This window comes from Salminus brasiliensis, chromosome 11, assembly GCF_030463535.1.
Source record: "Salminus brasiliensis chromosome 11, fSalBra1.hap2, whole genome shotgun sequence".
In the NCBI taxonomy this organism is placed as follows: domain Eukaryota; kingdom Metazoa; phylum Chordata; class Actinopteri; order Characiformes; family Bryconidae; genus Salminus; species Salminus brasiliensis.
In genome coordinates, this window is record NC_132888.1 from 39136393 (window position 1) to 39147006 (window position 10614).

Consider the following 10614-nt stretch of genomic DNA (forward strand, 5'->3'; position numbering starts at 1 on the left):
TGTAATTACTATTTTACACAGGGGCTCCGACTGGACTAAGGCTCAGCCACTCTGTGCTGTCTGCCATCAGCAGCCGTAGCCCGAGAGAGCACAGCTCTCCGCTAGCTGATGCATAAGAAGCTGGGTAGCCGACGCTTTCCTTATTACCCCTGTAGGGGGTGATTGGGGGAGAGCCAAAATTGGGAAGCGAAAACTGGGTAAAACCTGACAGTAAATATACCTTAACTGCTTATAACTCTGAGTCATATATTCATGTGCATGGAGATGCACTGCTATGGGAATTCTGGCCGATTCTAACGCAGAAACTGACACTGAACCCACCTAAACTAAGCACATTTCTTAGTGCAGTAGTCCAGTGTTGCTTAAATATTCTGCTCCTGGAGTGTAATAATAAATAATAAATAAATCACTTAAATAAATATCAAGCCACATCTAAACATTGGTCCACTGATGTTATTTTTTGCAGCATTTATCAATACTGATGCAATATGATATTGCTGTGCATCCCTAACTGTATAAATAACTGCCTTCTAGCACTTTTAGTGCTTGGACCCCTTGTAATTACCATTTGCCAGAATTATTGCAATTTTTTTGCATGGCAAATGATACTGCAAAACAAAAAAGTATCAAATCAGCCTGGCTGCACACCAATAAGGCTAATAATTTATTGGACATCCTCCTATTATGAAATTTATAACTAGTTCTAAATCACTCTAAGGGCACTTTCAGTCTTATCCTCACCTAAACTCACCATACATAGTTAAATCAGAGGGGAAGGATTACCCCCCACACACACACACACACACACACAGATGACCTGTTCCATGTGGGATTACAGATGTGTGGTGGTTGTGTGGCACTACAGCCGAGGGACTAACTGTTAATGCCAATACGGATACAGATTGAATTGTACACACACACACACACACACACACATACACCCTCCCCACACCAATACACCCCCCTGTTCAGGCATAAACAAATCAAAACAAGCTCTGCCACTTACGCATTGTAAGCCTTCCTTGAAAAGCCCTTACAACGGCTGTTGCTTATATACCCTTTGTATAGATCCGCACTGTTGGCTGGTTGGAACGGTATAGATTTGTCGCCTTTATGGTTGGTTGTCACACGATTCTTTAAACCTCGACTGTGTGATTCTCACTTCTGGTCCCCCACACAGTTTCCGCCCGAGATGATGGTAGACTGTGTTAACGTAAAGCTCCCACACTTTGAAAAGCATAATCCTGTGAAACCACATGGTGCCGATTACAGAGCCTTGAGGAAGCCCCCGTGGGAAATGAAACTATATATAAATTTGGTTTGGTCTGGCCTCATATCTTCACGTGTGGACTAACAGATAAATGTACATTTGAAAAAACACCCCCCCCCCCCCCCCCCCCCCCCCCCGGGGAGTGTTACATAGCAAGAGGTGGCAGACCGTGTTAACGTAAAGCTCCCACACTTTAAAAAAGCCAAGTTTTTATGAAAGTCCACAAAGACAAAGGTCCATATAGATGAGGGATATATAGGTTCAGTGGTTGTTTTTGACAGGATACTGCAGGCAGAACATGACAGGTTTAGTATACCAGCCTTTAGTAATACTACACGAACAATCCATGGTGCCTATTATAGAGCCTTGAGGAACCCCATGGAAAATTAAAGCCAGGCTACACAAGCTTATCTTAATTTAAGTTTTTTTTATGTAAGGTTAATTTTAGGTGAAATCTAAGATGTTGGTATCTTTACAGGTGGTATAGTGAGGATATGTGCTGTATGGTACAGTTTGCCTTAAGGCCTTGGTATACGTTTAGCAAAATGAAGCTTGTGAAACCGCCATACTCTTTACAGCCTTAATTTGGCTGCTGTGTTTGGACCAAATACGAATTTCCATGAGCAAAAAAGAAAAAGCATTGGCTTCCTGAAATCAGATGCTTTTTTTCGTCTCCACAGCTGTGGAGCTGTTAGCGTTCTCCTCAATCGCATCATTTTGTTCTCCAAATCCAGGCGAACAGCATCTCCGCAAGAAGCACTATACAACAATCGATGACTCTTATTATAGGGCCTTGGAGAGGGAAATGAATCTCTAGTAGAAGCATCAAACTCCTGGTTTTTCTTCTGGTTTCAGTCTGGTTGGAAAAAGGCCGTATGACATCACTGTGTGTTATAAAAACTAGTGACAAGGCCTAATTTATTAATATATTAATTAATCGGCTAACCTATTGGATCTTTTTCGGTTTCTTGCCCTTTGCTGCATATGGACCGAGCATTTTCTTCCCCCACAATGTAGGAAAACAAGACAAGTCATATCAGTACTAACACTGCAGCACCACTTCACAGTTTCTTTACAGGGGTGAAATGTTTGGACAGTGGTATCAGTGATGGTGACCCATGTTGTGCTGCTAAACTCTAAATTTTGACTTCACAGGTTCACTATCTAACGTCACACTGCACAACCAAGCGTCCAAACGTCCCCACTGACGCCGTTTTGGCAGAACACTAAAGAACTCGCAATGGCACTTAACTGCCCGTCCTTAACCCCATCACGCCATGACCTCCAGGACTTCTGGGGACTGTTACAAGCTCCGGATTCGGCCGCGAGGCAGCTCCCTTATGGTTCGTGCCCCCAAGAGCGGATCTTCTGCATTAGTGCACTCGAGAGGGCTTTCAACAGGGGACTTATTCGCACAGAAGGAACGCCGGGTTCTTCGGGGGCCGGAGCCGCTACTGTCGCTGTTACTGAGGGTCTTTAGAAGGTGACTTTCTCTCTCTTTCTCGCTCTCTCTCTCTCTCTGTCTCTTGGTCGAATCTCCTCCATCATTTATTGATACGCTTCCCCTGAAACGAGGCATGGCAGACCGTCTTTAGTGCTTTTTTTTTTTCATCCTCCCCTCCCTCCCTCTCCCCTCGTTCTGTCGCTCACACTCATGCACTTTCTGAGCAATCCCAACGGTCTTTTAATTTTTGAGAGGTTATTTTTAGCTGAAGATAATCGAGGTGGAAACTCCCATCTGTCCCATGTACATCCCAGCTGCCCTGCTTTTCAGCGAGAAAAGGAAAAAAAAATGCAAGGGTATTGGAGAGGGAGGGGAGGTGGGGGGGGCATATTTGCATGATCATACCGACAGTAAATGGTAGATCCAGAGAGCAGCTCGATGTTTCAATCTTTGGGCGTTTAAAAGGCCCCCTGGTGTCACCACTATGAACATGATTGCGGCTGTCACCCGCTGAGGTTTTGTCAATCTACTCTGCGACGGTCCCGTCCCGTCCCCCCCCAGTATATTCACGACGCCTCTCACGCAGCTCGCCATGATGATTTATCTCCGAATGCAAATGTCTTCATAAGTTTGAGCCGCTCCGCGAAAGCAATGAGCAGTGAAATGAGAACACCTCCTTCCTCATATTTCAGAGCATGGAAGTGTGTGTTTTTTTTTTTCCCCTCCCCTTAGGAGTGAGTGGAATACCAAAGATGAAGACATTTTAAGATGCAGCTTTCGAGGCAGCTCAATTGTCTCGGGGTTGTGGAAGACAGAAATATGATGGATAGAGGGAAGGCTGCTTTGGTTGTGTTCATATCTGTCCATTTTTTAAGGCTTAGCGCCTTAGTTTTCTGGAGATGTGCACTGGGGTTCGGGTCCTGGAGTAGGCCTCATGATTGATTTGCGAGGTGTGGGGAACGGAGCTATAAAAACTTGTGGTCGTTTGGCGAGATTATTATAAAATATCTGAAAGGTGAGCATCTGAACATGATGTATAACATGACGTTATTCTCTATGGCTGTTCCTCTAGTATACGCTTGTATATTCTTGGCCCAGCTCCTATAGGTCGAGATCCCTACCCCGATACATGTGGAGCCAGCCACCACCTCTTTTCCAACTTCTGCCGATGCTGGCACTGCCTGCCGATACGCTCTGAGGAAAGTGCCGGGTCCCCAGCTCTACCGCACTAGCTAATAGATACTAGCTAATAGTGATGAGAGTGAGAGGGGAGAGGGCGGGGATTTAACTCGTGACCCCCTGGCCATAGCAGTAGCGCATTAAACCACTGAGACCACTAGTAGAAATTCTCATTTCAGAGGTCAAACCAAACACGCCGCCAAAACTACCCATTACCTAAAACATGCAGAATTGCTCCACCCTTTTGCGCTGCTGCCTCAAAACAAATAAATTGGGTGGGGTCGTGGGTGGGAATGTGGAGTCAGAATGGTCTGTATAGACTGCAGAGGGAGCTGTGGAGGCTACCTTACGTACGAGACAGATGTTGGCTTCTTTTCCAATTTCCATTCCACCTTAAACGGTGCTGCAGTATCGGACAGGTACAAGTGCCACAACGTAGATGCTGCGTCATTTAAGGTGGAACATAGAATTCAAACTAATGCTTGAATCCGCCCTTTTCATGCTCAGTTCTCATTGGCTCTTGACCGGCGCCCTTTCAGACTGAGTCGCTGACCAGTATACACTACTAGAGTCAGGTCCGACTGATCGGGAGGCCAGAAATCGGAGTCTGCGCCCCTCACACACTGCAGGGTAGTCTGCAGACTAGAGCCAACCAGCACAGACTGAACTGTGGAGCATGGGCCCGGCTTAAGGATTCAGGTTGGCACAGTTTTGCTAGCCTTTTTAGCCTTTTAGCTAACACCCCAGTGCACCCCTAGTCCCAGGCAGACCCTGAAAGCCAGTTCCAGTCATCTGAATGGTTTTTGAAGCGGCCGTGTTCAATAATTGGTTGAAAAGTTCAGCGCTACCGGCGCCGATGAATTTTAATTGGCCCGATCGATCTGCATATCCAATGGGTTTTCCAGCCTTCAAGGCCTTCGCTTTATCTCTATTCCTTTCACAGTTTATCCATCTCTCTCTCTCTCTCACTCTGTTACTCTCGCGCTCTGACACCCTCTTTCTTTCCCTTGCTCGTTCACTAATCCATCTTCTCAACAGTCGTCCAACAGAGCCTCGCGAAGGAGTAAACAATACTGCGAACTTTTTGATTACGACGCTCCCTCTCTCGCGCAGGCCTAAGCCAACATGTAACACGCAATCTCCTTGACACACACACACACACACTCGCTCGGTCAATCCATCATACACTCCGCTTCCTGTTCAATCATTTTACAGAGTCTTTATCGAAGGCTAAACATAGCTCCAAACTTCTGATTACTTTTCCCTCTCGCGCCGTTTCTCCCTCTGTGGTTAAACTGGGATTACTGCGCTCGTTTACCGGCCCTCTCTAGGCTACCCTTCTGTGGCCGCCGGTTCCTGTGCCCGGGCCTTAATGGCAGGAGATGCAAAATTAATGGCGGGAGGTGAGGCCATGTGAAGGAAGAGCCGTCCAAACAGAGAGTGACAGCTGAAGCAGACGAGGCCTGAGCTCAGCGCTCTTGGAGGGAGCCCAGAGACGGCCGGCCGGCCTGCCTGCATAGAAGATCAGCCGAGCAGCCAGGACTCGCTACATCGGCTGCGCGATACGCTGTTAAAGGAGCGGTTCGGGGAGCGGTCAAATGATCGCCACTGATCGGTGGCTTTCTTTAGGATCAGTGTTTTATCTTTAGGAGATGAAGATGCTAGGCTAATGTTGCTAACAAACACTGGACAAGCACTGTGACCGCAACTGAGTCCTGTTTACGGCTATAGGAATATGGCCCAGAATGCATTGCGAGTCTTTTGGGTACTGTGGAACGCAAACTGCTAGCAATAACCTAGCAACACCCTGGTAACCACCTAGCAGCATCATAGCAACCACCTGGGCTACCATAGCGACCACCTAAGAACACCATAGCAACCACTTAGCACCTAACGATGTCATTATAACCTTCTAGCAACAGCAACCACCAGGGATACCATAAAAAAAGCACCTAGCCACATCATAGCAACCACCTAGCAACACTATAGCAATAATATAGCAAAACCCTGGTAACCACCTAGGAGCACCATAGCAACCTTCTGTGCTAACATAGCAGCCACCTAGCAATGCCACAGCCACCACCTAGCAAATGCAATGCCACCCTAGTGAATATGTAGCTATAACCTAGCAACACCCTGCTAACCACCTGGGCTAACATAGCAGCCACCTAGCAGGTCACTGGTCACCCCGGTGACCATGTAGCCTAGCAATCGCCTGGAAGTGGGCCAAGCATCGAGCTGTGTTCTCTGAATGATGGTGCTCCATCCGATACCTCTGGGCTACCTGTGAGTTACAGTGGCAGAATCAATCAACCAACATCAGTACCTAACCTCACAGATGGTTTTGGGACGCCTGAACGCAAACAAATCCCTCACAGAAATAATCGGACACCGAGAGTACAGCCTTCCCAGAACAGTAGAGGCTGTAACTGCAGCAAAGGAGGCACAAAGTGTCTATTAATGCCCTTTAAATGCTGGGTGAGCAGGTGTCCACAAACTTTTGAACACAGATCTGCCAGAAATGCTTCCACTGCTGTGAGCGGTGGGGAAAGGGAACAGTGTGGCTGTGTTTTGCAGCTGGGGGTCAAAGACTCGGCATATTGACTGTGTCAACCCGATTAGCGTAGGGCCGGTGCCGGCAACCCGCAACAGAACGGAAGGCGCTTGCTGTCATTTTTCCTTCTTTTTTTTTTAACACAAACATCCAGCTTTTCTAAAAGCCTTAAACCCTTAAACACCGACAGTTTTAAAGGGGCCTTACACCTCTTACAGCAGTGCTACGGTGTCCCGAGAGCAGTATTGGGTGGGAGTAAGGTGGGAGGGACTTCGGAGTGTAGATAGCTAGCATTAGGGCATATTCTAGCGCTTTTGAATCAATTATTTAATAAATGTCAAATCAAGCATTACAAATGTTAAACTGCTCTGAATCAGGGGAGAGAACCTTGTTAGCATTAGCTTAGCTAGTAGGACAACAGGTCAGTGACTAACGATAGAGCGGCTACTGTGTTTTGAAGTGGTTTTGGGCCTGTAGCCCACTCGCTAAGCTAGCCTTTGCCTAACTGGCTTTCAACACATTCAAGGTGGAAGGATACATGTAGGGTGCTTCGAGTATGTAGTAATAAAACGCGTGTACATTCGCTGGTGGGTTTGGACGTCATGGCGACGTCTGGTTGCCATCACCACCACTGTGAAGAAATCCAAAATTTTTACTGAAATTCTGAAAACATGGTGGACTTTCCCTTCAACCACACAATCTTTACTACACCAAAAAAAAAGTTGGCGGAGTTCCCCTTTAATTGTACCAGAGCAGCGTTGAGCTTGTGTAACACCGAAGTCAAGTGGAAGTCTGGGATATAAACTTGTGTGTGTGTGTGATGTGTGTGTGTGTGTGTGTATATGTGTGTGTGTGTGTGACGATGCCAGAGCTCATCACGTGGATGAAAGCTCTCCTTAATCAGCAAGGGGAGGGGAGGGGGGCGGATTACGGGGTGCAGACCTTCACCGTCTGGCCCTGCGTTTCCATTTCAAAACATCCATGACAGGCGCATTTTTTCAGCAGCGGCGTTCCGCATCGGCAAACCGCCGGAAAAGCGGTCCAAGGGACCACAAACCGGCAATTTTGCACGGAAAAGTGGGCCTTGATTTGAGCCTCCACCTGGTCTCTAAAAGCACCGTCAGTCGCGTTCGCCAGAGGGACGGAAAGACACTGACTTTCTATGAGGGCTTGTCTATTAAAGGGCCCATATGGAGAATAAATACATAGGAGATGCTGCAAAACCCGCATTCGCGTAAATCCACCCGTTCAGCCTACTGCCGTCTAGCTCCGCCCATTCACGCAGAACTTTTGTGCCGTGTTTCAGCCCTGGGCTGCTTTTAAAAAAAAGTGCAACAATGCAAATCAGCCAATCAAAACAGACCTCATTTGCATATCCAGAGTTTACATCTACAGGATTAAAGAGCCGATATGAAAGAAACTGAACTTGTTGGTGCCCCAAATTCCACGTGACCAAAACATCCCGTTTCATGTTTACGTTTTTTTGTGATGTCACAGAGGTCGACGCATTTGCATGTATCCGCATATTCGGCCTACTGCTGTCTAGCTCCGCCCATTCATGCAGAACCTTTGAGGCGTGTTTCAGCCTGAGCTACTTTTTAAAAATGTGCCACAATGCAAACCAGCCACTCAAAACCAATCTCATTTGCATATTTGGTGTTTAATTCTATAACATAAAAGGGCCAATATCATGAGTATATGAATTTTATGAATATATGTTTGTTTGTTGATGCGTGTAAACATTAGTGTAGAGTAAAACCAAGCCTACCACTCACTTCCAAGTTTCACAGGGCACTCCCACCCCATTCGCTCTTAAGTTATAACGCGAATGTGCCTCAACACATCGCGTCAGCAAATCAAAACAGAGATCATTTACATATTCGTCTTAAAGCCACGGTAACAAAAATAGGGATGGGCCTGTTCTGATTTTGCCACTTTTGTAATGTCACAAAAACCAACCATTTCCACATCCTCCTATCAATTCAGCCTACTGCAGTCTAGCTCCGCCCACATCATTCACTCCAGTTCCATATATAGGAAAATCACTTTTGTAACTTCGCCACATTTACTCACCATAAAAACAAACACAGCGTCTAGCCCCGCCCACATTGTTAAAACTTCACTCCACATGTCACAAATCCAGACTCATTTACACGTCCGCCTATCATAGCCTAGCTCCGCCCACGTTGTTAAAGCATGTATAAAGTTCTATACGTGTAGAACTACGCTACGAGTTTGTGAGGTCACAAAAAACAACACATTTACTGCAGTCTTGCTCCGCCCATTCACACGTAAGTTGCAAGCAGTGTTTCAGCCTCTGGAATAATTCATAGCCAAAAAAATCTTTAATTTATTCGGTCTTAAAGGCACAATAACGAACCAAAGCCAGGTTTAGAGCGCCGAGACCCCTCGTCCTGTAGGTTGTTTCCAACGCTAACCTAGCTAGAATGGGCGTAGGAAGCCCTGTAGCTGAAGTAGGTGGATATTAGCGTAGATGTATACTGAATTAATATTCAGGGTTGTTTTTGCAGCCACGCTTCCGTGAACATGTCCTGCACGCTCTGAGGGACACTGAGAACGTTATTTTTGGGAAAATGTCATAATTCTGAGGGAAATGTACAACATGGGCCCTTTAAGAGATGCTATACCCAAACCCAGTTGATAGTAACGTGGAAAAGCCCTGCAAGCTCCCATGTAGGACTTCATAGCAGAACTTGGACCTTCTACCAGCCTGTCTAAGTTTACCTTCATCCACGCTTTGAGGGCCACATTCCATCACACTCCCTTGGAAGGGACTAAACTCTGCTGAGATCAAGTCCTGTTAGATCCTGGCTCGGTCCAAAATCTCAAAAGGTGAAGGAAGAACCTCTGAGGGACCTGATGCAGCCTGAACCTGATGCAGCCTCGGTCCAAAATCTCAAAAAGTGAAGGAAGAACCTCTGAGGAACCTGATGCAGCCTGAACCTGATGCAGCCTCGGTCCAAAATCTCAAAAGGTGAAGGAAGAACCTCTGAGGAACCTGATGCAGCCTGAACCTGGGAGAAGAACCAGCACCATCAAGCACAAGCACAACTTTTTGAGATATGCCTGACTCACCTTCCATGCAGGAGAGCACCAGCCAAGCAATCCACAGGTCGGAATTATGAAATTTCATCATCGTTGTTGGACTCCTTGGAAAGCTTGGAGTAAATGTCGACGTTCTTGCTGCTGCTGGTTCAAACTCGACCTCTCCACAGTTTGTTAGGAGGGAAACAACAGCTTCTGGAACCTGAACACATGAAGAAAGTCTGTTCCCTACACGATACCGCCGAGGTGGGCTAATTTTAGGAGTTTATGAGAGGGAGAAGAAGTGTAAACACTGCATTATCAAGGTCTTCTACACAAATGGCGCCAACAGCTAGTTAGCTAGCTATCAGCTGAGGGAACTTAGGTGAGGGTAGTGAACGTGAACGTTACGCGTCCCGTCCTCGGCTTTTTCTCGCCCGTCTCGAAGAAATTCTCCTCTCAGACGTTCTCCACGGCTTCTCCCCTTTCTCCTCCGCGCATGGCCGCCGCTTCCCACTTCATAAGTCCGTCGCCGTCCGAGAGAGAAATCCGCACCGCGCTTGGTGAGAGAGTGCCATCGCCGTGCTCTGCTCTCCTCTCCGCGGCCAGCGCTGATTAAAACTCTGCCCGGGCTGCTGTTGCCTAGAGACCGCTGACGCCATCCGCATCTCGCGGCGACGACGCCCTCCTGTGGCGCGAAACGGAGAGGCTAGCTCGGTTAGCTTCCAAACGCTTACCTCAGGCCGCCTTTAAAGGGGGCTGTCCGGCGATTTTTTAAAATGTACGCCTGACTGAATGTTTATGGTGTGGATGATGGCAAGCAGGGTGGGTCTGGTGGGAAACGCTCCGTTCTGGAGAAACCTTAAGAGTCGGAATTGGTCACAGTGGTGGTGAATGGAACCAGACGTCTGAAACTCTGAAGGCTCCCTCACAGAAAGTTGGGGGGGTTAATATTAATATCTAATGTTTTTTCATAAACATTAGATATTAAACTGTTTTTTGGAAAACCAAAAAAAAATAAATAAAAAAGGCCACCATGGGAACAAACCCTCTACAGACAAAAGTATTGGGACACCTATACTCATTGACTAAGCCTATTCATTGTTTCTTCTGAAATCAAGG

The 10614-nt window shown here is 46.9% G+C and overlaps 1 protein-coding gene across 1 annotated transcript in view; it reads right to left on the reverse strand.

Moving 5' to 3' along the window:
* igsf11 (immunoglobulin superfamily member 11) overlaps nucleotides 1-10091 on the reverse strand; it is a 111468-nt gene extending 101377 nt beyond the window's left edge. Inside the window, exon 1 of the mRNA XM_072690821.1 lies at nucleotides 9544-10091. Coding sequence (XP_072546922.1) covers nucleotides 9544-9604 — 61 coding nt within the window. The 5' untranslated portion in view covers nucleotides 9605-10091. The remainder of the gene's footprint in view (nucleotides 1-9543) is intronic.
* Nucleotides 10092-10614: the final 523 nt, after the last annotated feature.